At 39.1% G+C, this 17530-nt stretch overlaps 1 protein-coding gene across 1 annotated transcript; it reads left to right on the top strand.

Annotated features, from left to right (window-relative positions):
- The first annotated feature begins 990 nt into the window (after nucleotides 1–990).
- On the top strand, nucleotides 991–16849 carry LOC103470953 (uncharacterized). Its single transcript, XM_017302836.2, has 5 exons — nucleotides 991–1108; nucleotides 5020–5051; nucleotides 5149–5260; nucleotides 8498–8667; nucleotides 8746–16849. The coding sequence occupies exons 2-5, from the start codon at nucleotides 5049–5051 to the stop codon at nucleotides 16354–16356; spliced, it is 7896 nt and encodes a 2631-aa protein (XP_017158325.2). The 5' UTR covers nucleotides 991–1108; nucleotides 5020–5048; the 3' UTR covers nucleotides 16357–16849.
- The last annotated feature ends 681 nt before the right edge of the window (nucleotides 16850–17530 follow it).

Raw genomic sequence — 17530 nt, 5'->3', positions numbered from 1 at the left:
GTTTTGTTGTTGACTTACCATCCAGAAACTACTTTCTACATTCTTGTAGGTTGTGCAGGAGGCTCTACTTCTGCTTTTCAAAGATGTATTGTTGAATAACTGGGCATCTGTTTGCAACCATTTTCATGTGCGAGTGTAAACGTTGAGTTGGGGGACGTGGTCAGCAGCTGTTTGGATTTAAAGTGACATGAGGCCTTTTCATTCTGAAAGGCAGAACTGACCAGACTAGAATCTCATTATCTAGAATGATTTTGTGCAAAAAATATAACGATCCAACGATCTTAACTTGTTCACGGTAGAATAATAGACTCTGTTAAAGTAAACATTTTTACCTTTTGATTGCAACTCAAACTTAACATTGAACCAATGACTTTCAGATTTGTTTCCATTATTTATTATGCTAAGGAACAGCTTCACAAGTGGTTTTTATTTGCATGTGATTACTAAGAACAACTGGCCCCCTGGGTGTAAACGCAGCCATCCACCCGGTTTGTTCCAGTGGGGTGTGTCTGGAAATCATTATTTCCCATTATATCATCAGAGGTGATGTTGCGCTGCAGAGATACCTGTAGGTTTGGGTCGGGACTGTTTTTGTTCCCAGATTTGCTCAGACAGCAGTCTTTGTGCCCAGCCTGAGACTGTAAGGAGTGTGAGTCATCCGGTGAACGCCCGCCGCCGCTCCCTTGGCTCAGGTCAACATTCTTCTCACACCACTCACGTTGTCAGGAGGGTTGTCTGAGTTTTGTTTTCCCTACTGTCCTCTGTTATCATACCCAAAAAAGTGTCTACTTGCAGCAAAAATAATAATAAAAAGATGAGATGATGCTTGGTGAAAAGTGGGTCAAACTGATATTTTATTCCCGCGCCACAGCATCCGCTTTGTGTTTGCATGCATGTGAGACGCAGGTGTGTTGCAGTTAAGGCGTGTTTGCAGGAGGGAGGATGAAGTGACGGTTCTCCACATGGTGGCAAGACGTTCAAGGCCCAACCTGTTTGTCTGCTTCGGGAGGAGTATCCACCTGCCTGACAGGTGCTCCTCTCAGTGACAGCCAGGTGAGCCGTCAGCACAGACGCAACTTCAACCTGGAACAGCCGGATGGATCCCCAGGTCAGCTTTGCTTTTAATTTTGCTAAGTTTATATATTTTATTTTTATTTTTTTCTGGGAATGTGCTGCCTGGGCTTTGTTGATGTTTTGATGAATTTGTAGGTGAGAAAGCTGCTTTCCAGGTGTTGAGTTTCTGGCATGCAGACAGTTTCTGTCAAACCAGCATGAGATTTGGGCTCGGTTTCAGGCATGCTGTACTGCATCCAGCAGGTTTCAGCAGTTCGCCACAGATAAATATCTTCATAAGATTACGTAATGTGTAGAAGAGCTTAGAGTTGCTGAAAATCCATCTCCATAAGACTATCACTACTTTCTATTCTAGTAAAAGTGTCCATACTGCAAAAACACCAAGTCTTACCAAGTATTTCTGTTCCAGTTTCTAGTGCAAATATCTTAGTACGCTTGAAATAAGACAAAACTAACTTGTATGTAACTTTTCTGCAAGAAATAGCAGCTTATTTTGAGTAAATAATTCCTTAATTTTGATGAAAACGTCTTAATTCCACAGGCAGATTATTTCACTTATCAAAGGGAAAATGTAAAAATTAAGGAATAATTTACTACTACTCCTCCTCTTATGTTACTTGTAAATTAGCACACTTGAAATAACACGAAACTAACATATTTGCACTAGGAACTAGACCAAAAAAACTTGGCCAGATTTTGGGTTTTTGCAGTGTAAAAAATTCTTCTAGTATTTTGTAAAAAAGACTAATCGAGTATTGCATAATTGATCATAAAATCTGGCCTAATATTTAAAATTATTGCCATTAGGTTGACAACAATGTAACTTTATGTGCAGATTCTGGTATTTTAAATAGTAGATTTTACTTTTAAAAAAATACGATAATTACAAAATAAGATAAATGTTTTCATATCTGCTTTTTTCTACATAAAACACTAGTCAATGTGCAATAAGGAGCTTCCGGTGACAATGTGAATAGTTTGCTGTATCTTCATGACCTGTTAATGTCTCAACAAATAGAAAATAAGAAAAAAACAAAGCGGTGTGAAAACAAGAGGTTTCACTTCAATATAAACTGTAGATTTGCATCTGCATCTGGTGCATTTTTGGTTAAAATGTGTTTGCTCTTTATTTATTGACTCTACTAGTAGTGGGTTCAATATTCAGAGAGTTTACTCTAGTAAAAGTAGTGATACTTAATAATAATATTGTTCAAGTAAAAGTAGAAAGTATGTAATTCATGTTTCTTTTTTCCGTTGCTAACTTTTGGTTTTGAAGAAGATATAATTAATTTACACACACCTACAGACTCTTCTCTCCACTCTTTACTTTCTTTCTTTAGAAATTAGAAGTGGTAATTCTGGTTAAACTCACTAAAAACCGGATAATCTGTGTCTGTCCTTGTATCACTTTTGCGTCTTTGGGTGAATTTAGCATTTAATATGTGATATTTAAAGCTGTAAACTGATTATTTACATCTAAATAATCAGATTTAATAAACTGATTATTTAAATCTAAATAATCAGTTTGTGGAAACCAGTATTGATGGTGTTTTTAAACGCCATCAAACTTATTCTGAAACTGATATGGAGATTGTTAATCAGTTAGATAACCACACAATTTGCATAACAATTGCTTTGTTGAATGTTAATGCATTATCAGCGGTCAATGAACAGATCTGCAGATGTGATTTTGAAATTTCATTATGAATCACTGATTCTCAGAGACCCGAGGACGTTATTTTAGTTTTAATTTAAGGGTTGATGGCCTGCCAACTTTTTTATTTGAACATTTTTAAATAAATATACCTTTTACCCAGGGAGTTACATAATGTACAAAAGTCTCAAGCCAGTGCCAGCAGCTGACAGTTGTAAAATTAAAGAGTTAAAATGCACAACCTAAATTATAACTGTTAAAAACAAGGCAAAACTACAAATAAAACCCTGTACATAATTACATTTGTGTAAATTCTATGTTAAAATATAATAGTTGTGAAGGAAAACACTAAGCTGATTCTAATTCATAAAAAAAGAGGACAAACTGTCCTTACTGGTTGCTATGGTAACCACCAACTGTCAAGAGCAATGTAACTTATGTAGCAATAAAAGTCATTTTGAGTAAATGGCAGCTAATGTCCATCCATCCATTTTCTTTCACCCTTGTCCCTCAGTGGGGTCGGGAGGGTTGCTGGTGCCTATCTCCAGCTGGCGTGCCGGGCGAGAGGCGGGGTCACCCTGGACAGGTCGCCAGTCTGTCACAGGGCAACACAGAGACACACAGGACACACAACCATGCACACACACACCCATACCTAGGGGCAATTTAGACAGACCAATTAACCTGACAGTCATGTTTTTGGACTGTGGGAGGAAACCGGAGTACCTGGAGAAAACCCACCATGCACAGGGAGAACATGCAAACTCCATGCAGAAAGACCGGGGCCGGGAATCGAACCAACAACCTTCTTGCTGCAAGGCAACAGCTCTACCAACTGCGCCACTGTGCAGCCCGCAGCTAATGTCAAGTTCCATTAAAAATTAGACTAATATTTAGTAGTAAGAGATTTTATGACTCTATTGTTCAGTCTTATTTAGTTTATGCTGAATGGTAACTGCACATAAATATGTCCAAAATTACTATGTCTTAAAACATAATAAGATATTAAATAAGGAGTGTAGGAACTTTGGAATGTCGTAAAGATGTCATAGTTATGTAGACCCAAATGCAGGAAGCAGCAGGCGGAAAAAGTGAAAATGTCTTTATACAAATAGATAAACCAAAGTCTTACACTGCTAGGAAACTAGCAACAACAACAACACAAAAGTACCAGAGACGCATAGATGAAAACAGCAGAAACCAAAGAGCAAGTGACGCAGAGGGAAAAGGGAGGATTCGACAAAGAACTAACAGATAACTGAGGTTTATAGCCTAGGAGGGTGATTACTGGACCTAAAAACAAGTGAGTCAGATTAACTGACAAACATTTAGAAGTGAGCTACTGAGCAATAATAGCTTAAAACAAGGACATGCAAAAAATCTGAGCAATCAGGGAACTTAAACAATAAGAAGACTAACAAACTAAGCCTGTAAACCACATAAGGTAAACCCTGATAGAAAGGACATCAGTAAATAAAATGAATATATAGTGACACAAAACTCGAAACTGGTTCTGACAAAGGGAGCATTGACGACCAATCCTTAAAGTTTCTAAACGAAATCACATGAATGTTTGTCATACGTTTAGGCTCTGCTAAGAAATCAACACGAGCATTAAAAAAATGGAACTTATGTCAATTAAATTCAAATTCAGTTTGGACTTATTTAGCCATTTTGTTTGCATCCGTTTTTAATGCTTTCTTGCAAGACGTAAAGGAAAGATGTTTCCGCTTGTCTTTATTTGTTAAACAATAAGTAAGAAGTTCATCTAAATGTTGTTTTTATAAGAAACTCGTCCAGCTCATTTTGTGTGATTATGAAATGACATAATGCGCCAGGACGTCTGCTGTATTAGAAAGCAGTCTCTATGGTTTCTCTGACTGTTTGCTTACGATAAAGAAACGCCTAAACAGCAGTTGTTCTCCACAGGAACCGGTTTCTGGTTTCCTTTACCCAGCGGCTAAAAGGCATAACTTACATACTTACAAAGTTTCCTGGGTGTTGCTTATCTGAATACACATAGCAAAAAAGAAAAAAATGCATGTTCTTCCCTAAGTCTTTCAGCTTTTCTAATATGTTTTAGGCAGACACATGTATTTTTCTACTTCTTTAAAGTGAAAACCTCAGTAAAGCTTTTTTTCCCCCTGAACTCAGTGAGTAAAAGAGAAACACCTGCTGCCAGGATTTAAGCTTTTATAGAGGCAACATGCATTACGTTTTGAAGACACTAACCTTTTGTCATTTGTGGTGAGTTTGATGATTTCCATTGACTACTTTTATTCTTTTTCTAGGTTTAGATCTACAAACGACCATCAAAAATATGGTAAGAAAATACAATTATGCAACAGTGCTTGAGTTTTTGTTTACCTTTTCACTTGTGGATAATCATGAACACTAAACAAATAATAATTTGTGTGCAGGCAACACATCGAAGGGGGCGGAGCCTCTCTGAGGCCTTGACCCTGGAGGAATCGGAGAACGGGGCGCTGGTCATTTCCAGCTCTACCGATTCCTCCCACAACCTGAAGGAAGGTATGAGCCCTCACTACTTCTTGTCCTCATTTCAAAAGTCAGATTGTTGTCGTGAGATTGATAGTTAAAAACATGCTGACTGTAATTTCTGGAGTTATCCGATGGGTGTGGCTTTAATTATGTGTGTGACTGTGACATTTTTCCCTCGCATTTAAAAAATATTAATTTGGACCCAGCACTTTCTAAAGAATCCATTCCACTTGATTGATTATCAGCTAAAATCCACTGTGGATTTTCCTGGTTACCTACAACAACTCACCGCACCATAAATGTAAAAATCACCTGAATAACTCGTTTCAGGAGCTTAGAAACAATAAGAACGTATTTTATGTACTTTTCCCCAACAAAATATTTGTATTCCCCTCCAAAAAAGAAAATACTATTAAACCAGGGCACTTTGAATGCAACAGTGCCACTTAGTGGAAAGATAAGTATATTTAAAAAACAACTGTAACATCCATTTCCACATGCTAAAGATAATAAAAACATAAATTAGCTGTCTTCTGGTTTTATATGCAGTTCTGGTTTCTACATGTGCTAAAAGGCATCTGTGAAACAAAACTAACAGCAAACTAATAAGACGCAATTACAATAACTTGCCACAAGAGGGCTTGAAATAGCAACCATTGGACACAAAAGCAGGGGCGGATCTAGGAAAATATTTATGGGGTGGCAAGAGGGTAGCAGGGACTTTTTCAGGGGTGGCAGTATGTGTGTGTGTGTATATATATACACACAGACTAAATATTGTTTTTAACTTGTATTGTTTCAAAATTTGCTTCATGTAGCACCGAGGCTTAAATACAATTTCTTAATGTAGTATAGTTAATTATTTTTACGTCTTTCATACACCTCCTAATTGATATGTATTACTGGACTGGACTGCGCCTATTGGTCGCTATCAAATCAAATCAAATCAAATTTTATTTGTATAGCACATTTCAGCAGCAAGGCATTTCAAAGTGCTTTACATAAGTAAAATAAAAACAGAAATAATCAGTGAGAAAGAGAGAGATTTAAAAAAAATAAAATAAAAAAAATAAAAAATAAAAAATAAAAATCGCTATGTGATTCATTGTGTCCAGAAAACCATTTTATCCCAATAAAGGACAAGGAGAAATCTGTCACGAAAATATTAGTAGCGCCATCATTTGTTATTAGATATATCTATTAAATACGACTTAAAATAAAGATTAGAAAACTGATGTTTGATAAATTCTCCATGATACAAATCTATAAACAGTTTAGTTTCTGTTAGTTCTGTCAAGATGCAAGAAAGGACAAATTTCTATTTATATTGGTCAATCGTTTTATTTTAGGTATCCTGTAGGAGCCGTAGTTTGACGACTGTTATAAATATCACCACGTTTTGCAAACACAGGGGATTAGCTCAGTTTTTGTCGCTTGTTTTTAGGAATTGCAGTGGCTGCAGTGAGCCACAATAAGGGTACAATAAAGCTGATAAACAGGTGAAGAACCAAACTAGACAGAACCACTTCTGATTGTTTGCCAAGCCAAACATCCAATAAAAGTTCCACCAAGCCACTACTAAGGCACTGGGGTCTTGTTTCTCGAGACAGGCAAAAGACTGTTCAATGTCCAAACTTATTGATTGTTCTTGGTGATTTATTTTCCTCTTTCACCAAACAATTACAGAGATCAATCTTTCATTTGTTCTCAGGCTACCACTCTTGCTCTGGTAAAAACCATTTCCCACACAAATAAGTAGCAAAAACACTAAAACATGACATCCAGTTTGTTACATTATATTGTCAGGCTTAATGTCTATTTTGTGATTATTAATAAGTTTTCGCCTGAGCACAGCGGCGGTTGATTAGCTGATTTAAACAGCTGCTCTACTGATGACTTGGTGGGCGGGTTGCTTAGTGCTAACGAAACCAAAACACACCGCACTGCGCAGCACATGCTAAAGTTATCAAAGTCAATAGCAGGCCAGCAACAGTTAGGCTAGTATAACTGACCCACTGCTCTCTTGTTCAGTGTTTTCTTTAAGTTAAATCTTTTTCCTTACCTGTGAAATCTGAAGACCTTATATTACTATTATCTATGGTTGAATTAACTGCTAAACATTGCGTCCGTTGTTCTGATTTTTGCGTGATTGTAGTAGTTTCCTGACCACCGATATTCCTGACTCAATGGACAGCAATGGTGCATGTGTGACTTACAATAAATCACGTAATGTCCAGTCCAGTAATTTATATCCATCAATGCTGCTGCCTCGCGCTCTGTCCTTCTGTCGCACTTCCCGTTTCTTAGCAGTGTGTGTAAGGTTGCATTGTGTTGCATTCATTGTTGTCGGAAAAAAAAGATTCATGCGCTTAATGTCCGATTTGCCATAACTATTTATTGAATTCATTGTCACTAGCTGGGGTGGCAACAGGGGAAGCAAGGCTCTCGTTTGGGGTGGCAACTGCCACCCCATGCCACCCCAGTAGAGCCGCCCCTGCACAAAAGGGTAGATTAAAAGTTATATTTACGGTCAAAATAGCAGCGAAGTGTCACAGTAACAGTTGAGAATATATCCTGAACAATATCCCATCATGTTTAAAACAAAAGAGGAAATATGAGCAAAGCACCAACACCGTTTCGAAATATAACTTACCCTCACAATGCCGATGTGAGGAACAGGAAGTCACTTAGGCACAGGTTGACAAGAGCACACAATACCGGACCTTCAAAATAAAAGCTCAAAAGAAAAGAATTCACACATTTGAAATGATTAATTCCATAAGTAGTAGCATAAACTGGTTTATGTAACAGTGTATTTTTAACTCTTACTTGTGCTTTGCCAAGAAGTAAATGTGACTTGTGTCATGAGGTGGTTAAATCTCCTGGTTTATCTGTGCTAGTGGTTTAGTTGAAGTAGCTTGAAAGCTAATACTAATGCACTAAATATAACCATGTTGATACCCATCATGTTTCAGTGACACATCATGTGTTACAACGTAGTATATCGCCCTCAATTTGTTATTCCACACCTAAATGTACTAGTGGATTCATTGTTATTGTTGACTATTGCTAACTTGTTTGCTGATTTTGCCTAACTGGCCAGAGCAGAGCTTTGGTGAAAAAGCTCGAAGGACATCAGAAGAGTTTAAACTATTTATCCACTTCACCGCATCACGGGTGGAGAACAATGGCCCTAGCCTATGTGTCCACCCCTACACATTGAACAAATCAGTCAATATTTACGCAAATATCCATTTTCTTTCTTAGGGGATGAAATTTTGGGAGCAACGATAGATTTTAATCAGCTGTCAAAACAGGAGGTGATAAACGTGCTGAAACTGATGGAGCCATTTGATGACAAGGTCAAAGTTCTTACCAGAAGCTGCCTGAGCAAGAGTGTGGACAATTTGGACCAGTGTGCCAGAAATCCAGAAGCAGTACGTTGAACTTGATGGCGTAAAATTGATGCCTTTGACATTACATTCTAACCAACTAGTTTTGCCTTCAATTTCTAGATGCTGATGGATTCCTATACTAAACTCTACAATGCCAAAATAAAGAGGTTTGTGAAAGATGACTCATCTGCTGCTGGCAAAGCCGCCTCATCTAAGGTCAACCTAAAGCGTGACATGGGGCTGCCTCGCCTTGGAGTTGACTTTGGACTTCTAAAATCCACATCGCTGAGTGCAGATGTTGATGCAGATTCTGAGTTTGAGGTCAGAGATCTGACAGATGGCACCAATCTAAACCTTCCACCACTTGGTGGCAGTTTGAATGGACCTACCGCTGGTAACACCCTAGTGCAAAGACCAAGACTTGATGGTAGAAATCCACAGTCTCATCTTGGAGACTACCATCTCTCTCAGACATTACCAGATGATTTAAATGGCATAACTGCAGCTAGTGATCTGAAAATGCCAAATCTTGAAAAAGTTCTGGATACAGGATTGGCCTCAAAGGGTTCAGATGTGTTCCTTCCAGATCATGTTATAGAGGTTATGGGACCAGATGGAATGTCAACAGTTCCTAAAAGTAAACTCAGTCTAAAGCATGCCAAAAGACTGAAAATCCCAGATCTAAATTTAGATGATCCATCTGGTTTCGTTGAATCACCAAAATTTAGGCTGTCTGGGACACTACCTCAAATGGACCTAGGAAAAGTCAATGTGGATACGCCATCTGGGTCAGTCCAATTGCCTAATATGGATTACCCTGCTGAAAGTCTGGGTGCTGATAAAACAATTGATTTTAATGTTAAAACCCCTAAGATAAAAAGTGTCATGTCTGCATCTGATGCTAATTTATCCAAAGTCGACTTGAAGGGAGTAAATTTGGCCACTAATACTCCTTCAGCTAGTGTCAAAAGTCCAACTGGAAAGTACAAGGGTCCTAAATTTGCGATGCCCAAATTTGATTTGCCACATATTCAAGTCCCAGACTTAGATGCGGATATTTCAGGTCCATCTGGGAAATTTAAAAAGCCCAACGTAAACATGCCTGACTTGAGCCTTTCAGGACCAAAGATAGGTGGTCCAAACTTGGACCTTGGATCACCTGATCTGGATGTCTCTACACCTAATCTCAGAAGTGACTTTAAAACCCCCAAACTAGATGTCAGTGGCCCAAAGACTGACTTAGACATGCCCTCCGGCACCATAAAAATGCCTGAAATTGAAGGTCCTGACTGGGATGTTAAGGGTCCTTCTGGAAAACTTAAGATGCCAAAAAGGGACCTTTCAGGTACATTACCAAAAGGACCAAATTTAAATCTAGATGAAGATCTCAAGTCACCAGATTGGAGTCTCAAAACACCAAAGATCAAAGGTGGGATAAGTGCTCCTGATATGGACTTGCCAGACATGGACCTTAAAGCTCCCAAGTTGGATATCAATACACCAGATGTCAACATTGGATCACCTAAAGGAAAGCTTAAAATGCCTAAAATGAAAATGCCCAAATTTAACTTCCCAGGTATTGAAGGACCTGAACTTGATGGCAACCTAAATGGTCCAGATATAGATGTAAATGCACCTGATCTAAACCTTAAAGCACCTAAAGCTGATCTAGATTTGAACATGCCTGACCTGTCTGGAAAATTCAAGAAGCCCAACCAAACAATGCCTGATTTGGGTCTTTCAGGTCCCAAGATAGATGGGCCTAACTTAGACATGCCATCAGGAAAGCTAAAAATGCCTGATATTGAAGGTCCTGATTGGGATGTTAAAGGTCCATCAGGAAAACTCAAGATGCCAAAAATGGACCTTTCAGGTACATTACCAAAAGGACCAAATTTAGACTTAAATGCAGATCTCAAGTCACTAGATTGGAGTCTCAAAACACCAAAGATCAAAGGTGGGATAAATGCCCCTGATCTGGACATGCCAGACATGGACCTTAAAGCTCCCAAGTTGGATATCAATACACCAGATGTAAACATTGGAACACCCAAAGGAAAGCTTAAAATGCCTAAATTTAAAATGCCCAAATTTAACTTCTCAGGCATTAAAGGACCTAAACTTGATGGCAACCCAAATGGTCCAGATATAGATGTAAATGCACCTGATCTAAACCTTAAAGCACCTAAAGCTGATCTAGATTTGAACATGCCTGACCTGTCTGGGAAATTCAAGAAGCCCAACCTGACGATGCCTGATTTGGGTCTTTCAGGTCCAAAGATAGATGGGCCTAACTTAGATATGCCATCAGGAAAGCTAAAAATGCCTGATATTGAAGGTCCTGACTGGGATGTTAAAGGTCCATCAGGAAAACTTAAGATGCCGAAAATGGACCTTTCCGGTACATTACCAAAAGGACCAAATTTAGACTTAAATGCAGATCTCAAGTCACCAGATTGGAGTATGAAAACACCAAAGATCAAAGGTGGGATAAATGCTCCCGATCTGGACATGCCAGACATGGACCTTAAAGCTCCCAAGTTGGATATCAATACACCAGATGTCAACATTGGATCACCCAAAGGAAAGCTTAAAATGCCTAAAATGAAAATGCCCAAATTTAACTTCCCAGGCATCAAAGGACCTGAAATTGATGGCAACCTAAGTGGTCCAGATATAGATGTAAATACACCTGATCTAAACCTTAAAGCACCTAAAGCTGATCTAGATTTGAACATGCCTGACCTGTCTGGGAAATTCAAAAAGCCCAACCTGACGATGCCTGATTTGGGTCTTTCAGGTCCAAAGATAGATGGGCCTAACTTAGATATGCCATCAGGAAAGCTAAAAATGCCTGATATTGAAGGTCCTGATTGGGATGTTAAAGGTCCATCAGGAAAACTCAAGATGCCAAAAATGGACCTTTCAGGTACATTACCAAAAGGACCAAATTTAAATCTAGATGCAGATCTCAAGTCACCAGATTGGAGTCTCAAAACACCAAAGATCAAAGGTGGGATAAATGCTCCTGATCTGGACATGCCAGACATGGACCTTAAAGCTCCCAAGTTGGATATCAATACACCAGATGTCAACATTGGAACACCCAAAGGAAAGCTTAAAATGCCTAAAATGAAAATGCCCAAATTTAACTTCCCAGGCATGAAAGGACCTGAAATTGATGGCAACCTAAATGGTCCAGATATAGATGTAAATACACCTGATCTAAACCTTAAAGCACCTAAAGCTGATCTAGATTTGAACATGCCTGACCTGTCTGGGAAATTCAAGAAGCCCAACCTGACGATGCCTGATTTGGGTCTTTCAGGTCCAAAGATAGATGGGCCTAACTTAGATATGCCATCAGGAAAGCTAAAAATGCCTGATATTGAAGGTCCTGACTGGGATGTTAAAGGTTCATCAGGAAAACTCAAGATGCCGAAAATGGACCTTTCAGGTACATTACCAAAAGGACCAAATTTAGACTTAAATGCAGATCTCAAGTCACCAGATTGGAGTCTCAAAACACCAAAGATCAAAGGTGGGATAAATGCTCCTGATCTGGACTTGCCAGACATGGACCTTAAAGCTCCCAAGTTGGATATCAATACACCAGATGTCAACATTGGATCACCCAAAGGAAAGCTTAAAATGCCTAAAATGAAAATGCCCAAATTTAACTTCCCAGGCATGAAAGGACCTGAAATTGATGGCAACCTAAATGGTCCAGATATAGATGTAAATACACCTGATCTAAACCTTAAAGCACCTAAAGCTGATCTAGATTTGAACATGCCTGACCTGTCTGGGAAATTCAAGAAGCCCAACCTGACGATGCCTGATTTGGGTCTTTCAGGTCCAAAGATAGATGGGCCTAACTTAGATATGCCATCAGGAAAGCTAAAAATGCCTGATATTGAAGGTCCTGACTGGGATGTTAAAGGTTCATCAGGAAAACTCAAGATGCCGAAAATGGACCTTTCAGGTACATTACCAAAAGGACCAAATTTAGACTTAAATGCAGATCTCAAGTCACCAGATTGGAGTCTCAAAACACCAAAGATCAAAGGTGGGATAAATGCTCCTGATCTGGACTTGCCAGACATGGACCTTAAAGCTCCCAAGTTGGATATCAATACACCAGATGTAAACATTGGAACACCCAAAGGAAAGCTTAAAATGCCTAAATTTAAAATGCCCAAATTTAACTTCTCAGGCATTAAAGGACCTAAACTTGATGGCAACCCAAATGGTCCAGATATAGATGTAAATGCACCTGATCTAAACCTTAAAGCACCTAAAGCTGATCTAGATTTGAACATGCCAGACCTGTCTGGGAAATTCAAGAAGCCCAAAATGACGATGCCTGATTTGGGTCTTTCAGGTCCAAAGATAGATGGGCCTAACTTAGATATGCCATCAGGAAAGCTAAAAATGCCTGATATTGAAGGTCCTGACTGGGATGTTAAAGGTCCATCAGGAAAACTCAAGATGCCAAAAATGGACCTTTCAGGTACATTACCAAAAGGACCAAATTTAAATCTAGATGCAGATCTCAAGTCACCAGATTGGAGTCTCAAAACACCAAAGATCAAAGGTGGGATAAATGCTCCTGATCTGGACTTGCCAGACATGGACCTTAAAGCTCCCAAGTTGGATATCAATACACCAGATGTCAACATTGGATCACCCAAAGGAAAGCTTAAAATGCCTAAAATGAAAATGCCCAAATTTAACTTCCCAGGCATGAAAGGACCTGAAATTGATGGCAACCTAAATGGTCCAGATATAGATGTAAATACACCTGATCTAAACCTTAAAGCACCTAAAGCTGATTTAGATTTGAACATGCCTGACCTGTCTGGGAAATTCAAGAAGCCCAACCTGACGATGCCTGATTTGGGTCTTTCAGGTCCAAAGATAGATGGGCCTAACTTAGATATGCCATCAGGAAAGCTAAAAATGCCTGATATTGAAGGTCCTGACTGGGATGTTAAAGGTCCATCAGGAAAACTCGAGATGCCAAAAATGGACCTTTCAGGTACATTACCAAAAGGACCAAATTTAGACTTAAATGCAGATCTCAAGTCACCAGATTGGAGTCTCAAAACACCAAAGATCAAAGGTGGGATAAATGCTCCTGATCTGGACTTGCCAGACATGGACCTTAAAGCTCCCAAGTTGGATATCAATACACCAGATGTCAACATTGGATCACCCAAAGGAAAGCTTAAAATGCCTAAAATGAAAATGCCCAAATTTAACTTCCCAGGCATGAAAGGACCTGAAATTGATGGCAACCTAAATGGTCCAGATATAGATGTAAATACACCTGATCTAAACCTTAAAGCACCTAAAGCTGATCTAGATTTGAACATGCCTGACCTGTCTGGGAAATTCAAGAAGCCCAACCTGACTATGCCTGATTTGGGTCTTTCAGGTCCAAAGATAGATGGGCCTAACTTAGATATGCCATCAGGAAAGCTAAAAATGCCTGATATTGAAGGTCCTGACTGGGATGTTAAAGGTCCATCAGGAAAACTCAAGATGCCAAAAATGGACCTTTCAGGTACATTACCAAAAGGACCAAATTTAAATCTAGATGAAGATCTCAAGTCACCAGATTGGAGTCTCAAAACACCAAAGATCAAAGGTGGGATAAATGCTCCTGATCTGGACTTGCCAGACATGGACCTTAAAGCTCCCAAGTTAGATATCAATACACCAGATGTCAACATTGGATCACCCAAAGGAAAGCTTAAAATGCCTAAAATGAAAATGCCCAAATTTAACTTCCCAGGCATCAAAGGACCTGAAATTGATGGCAACCTAAATGGTCCAGATATAGATGTAAATGCACCTGATCTAAACCTTAAAGCACCTAAAGCTGATCTAGATTTGAACATGCCTGACCTGTCTGGGAAATTCAAGAAGCCCAACCTAAAGATGCCTGACTTGAGTCTTTCAGGTCCAAAGGTAGATCGGCCCAACTTGGATTTGGGATCCCCTGATCTAGACGTCTCCGGACCTAATCTCGGAGGTGGAATAAATATGCCCGACATCAATATGCCTAAGGCTAACTTTAAAACCCCCAAACTAGATCTCAGTGGCCCAACGGCCAACTTAGACATGCCCACAGGAAAGCTAAATATGCCTGAAATTGAAGGTCCTGACTGGGATGCTAAGGGTCCTTCAGGAAAACTCAAGATGCCAAAAATGAACTTTTCAGGTTCAGGTCCAACTTTGGACTTAAATGCAGATCTCAAGTCACCAGATTTTAGTGTCAAAGCTCCGAAGGTCAAGGGTGGGATGAATGGCTTTGAAATGCCTGATGTAAGATTTGGGAGCCCATCAGGGAATCGTAAAAAGTATAATTTGAAAATGCCCAGAGTTGGATTTTCAGGTTCAAAGTTAAGTGGCTCTGATCTTGATATTCCAAAAATAAAAGGTGGACTTGATTCTCCCAACCTGAGTTTACCAAACAAAGACTTCAGAACCTCCATACCTGATTTTGATGTTCCAGATGTTGAATTTGGTACTTCACCATTTAAACTGAAACACGGGAAAATTCCTGATGTGGGATTTTCTAGTCCAAAGCTAGAGGACCCCAAAGTTGATTTCAGATCACCAAATTTTAATACTAAATTACCAAAGGGACAAAATCTGAAATTAAATCCGGACCTCAATTCTCCAGAACTGAATTTCAGAGCGCCAAACATGAAAGGTGGAGTCAACTCCTTTAAGCTTGGTGACCCAAACATCTACCTCCAGGCTCCCAAGTTGGATATTAACACTCCAGGTGGCAATATTGGTTTACCTGGTGCAAATGTAAAAAAGTCCCAAATGAAGATGCCAAAAGGCCTCAATGCTAACTTAACAAGTGACCTTAACATGCCCAATCTATCTGGTAATAGTCCAAAAATATCAGGACCAAAGCTGAGAGATTCCGATTTTAGTTTGCCAGCTTTAGATCTAGCTGAATATGGAATAAATGGTCGAAAGTTGAGTGCAAAACAACGTAATATGAGAGTAAATGGCAACATTGGCCAACCAGACATGAATTTCTCTGACCCAAGAATGAAAGGAGATTTCATTGGTGCACGCATGGGTATGAATTCTTCTTTGATAGACATACGTAGTCCTCATCTAAGATCTCCAGATCTTAACATTGACAATGCTTCCATAAATTTCAAGGGAGCCTCGTATAAGAATCGCAGATCAGATATGGCAGGTATGAGTTTGGAAAGATCGGACTTAGACATAGATCAAGACATTCGACTTAATAAAAAATATACTAAAACCAATGTGAGGTCCAGCTACCCTGCAGTGGATGATGCTTTACACCAATACATTGATTTTAACCGTTCAGATCTCAACATTGATGATTTCACAGGGAGAGACCATGTGCTTAGAGCTAGGGGTTCACAACCAGACCTCCGTGCACAATCTAACCATCCACAATGGATCCCGTCTTCTGGGGTTTATGCTGACCCCAGAAACAGCAGAAGATTGCCAGATGGTAGCAGAGATCACAGTATGCATGGTTTACCTCAAAATAACCTTGACGGTTCAGGAGGATACTTTGTCACTGTTTTTCCCAAAAAAGCTCTTCTGAAGAGTAAATACAACACAACCAGTAGGCTTGGGTTCCCAACAGCAAAAATGGACCTTGATGTTCCAGATGAAAACTACCTAAAGGGATCAACGTACTTTTTCTCCAACCTTGTATAGTCACAGGAGCACCTGCATGTCTCTGCTTTTGTATATTTAATATTTTGCTTTATTTCTTTATTTATTGTGACCATTGTTGCTGTGTGTGTTCTGTATATTTTTGTACATAAAACCGTTTGCAGTTTGGCCGAAGTGCATTGTAACGGATATTTTTTTCAGTTGTTTTATAATATCCTAAAACTTTTTTTTTTTTAACATTTTGCTATTTTACACAATACTTGCTCAAAATATTTTACGGCATTTTAAAACATTTGTAATACTATTTTATTTGTTATTTAATTATTTTGAGGTTGAAACTATTGGATGACATTGTGCAATAAATTTTTATTTATTGCACAATTGTTTTTAAAAGAATCAACTATAAGTTTTAAAACGTTTGTTTCCTGTTGTTCTCTGCAATCGAAGGCTCATTGGATGAAATAGTTAAACATACATATTTTCTGATTTTAGCTTAAATTGACTTGTAATTTCTAACATTAAAATGCATAAATGATGAAGTTATTGAATTGCTTGTTTTCCCCCCTTAATAACAGAAAAGTAGTTTCTTTATTCTGCGACAGACTGGCGACCTGCCCAGGGTGACCCTGCCTCTCGCCCGAAACGTTAGCTGGAGATAAGCACCAGCAACACTCCCGACCCCACTTGGGGACAAGGGTGTAAAGAGGATGGATGGATGGATGGATGGATGGATGGATGGATGGATGGATGGATGGATGGATGGATGGATGGATGGATGGATGGATGGATGGATGGATGGATGGATGGATGGATGGATGGATGGATGGATGGATGGATGGATGGATGGATGGATGGATGGATGGATGGATGGATGGATGGATGGATGGATGGATGGATGGATGGATGGATGGATGGATGGATGGATGGATGGATGGATGGTTTCTTTATTAGTATGGTATGCAGTTCTGTCCAAAAGTGTTGGCAGTGATATAAATGTATTATGTAGCTTCTGTACCATCTTTGCATCTCTGGTTTATTTTACATGTGTACAGTATTCAGAATAATTAAAAATCATAAATAAAATTTCTTCATTTTCATGACTTCTGCCATTTCTTCTGTCATGCTGGATAACAATTTCTGGTGATACACTGCCGATTTGTAGAGTTTTCCAACTTACAAAAAAATGGAGAGATTTGCTATTTACATCGTAGGCACA

This window comes from Poecilia reticulata, chromosome 1 (genome assembly GCF_904066995.2).
Source record: "Poecilia reticulata chromosome 1, P_reticulata-male-v2, whole genome shotgun sequence".
NCBI classification, from domain to species: domain Eukaryota; kingdom Metazoa; phylum Chordata; class Actinopteri; order Cyprinodontiformes; family Poeciliidae; genus Poecilia; species Poecilia reticulata.
This window is presented reverse-complemented; position numbering and strand designations above follow the sequence as displayed.

What these genes read in the sequence shown, in the direction of transcription:
- LOC103470953 (XM_017302836.2), top strand. An exon ending in CTCCCACAACCTGAAGGAAG is followed by an intron (nt 5,261 to 8,497) that starts GTATGAGCCCTC and finishes TTTCTTTCTTAG; the next exon opens with GGGATGAAATTTTGGGAGCA. An exon ending in GTGCCAGAAATCCAGAAGCA is followed by an intron (nt 8,668 to 8,745) that starts GTACGTTGAACT and finishes TTCAATTTCTAG; the next exon opens with ATGCTGATGGATTCCTATAC.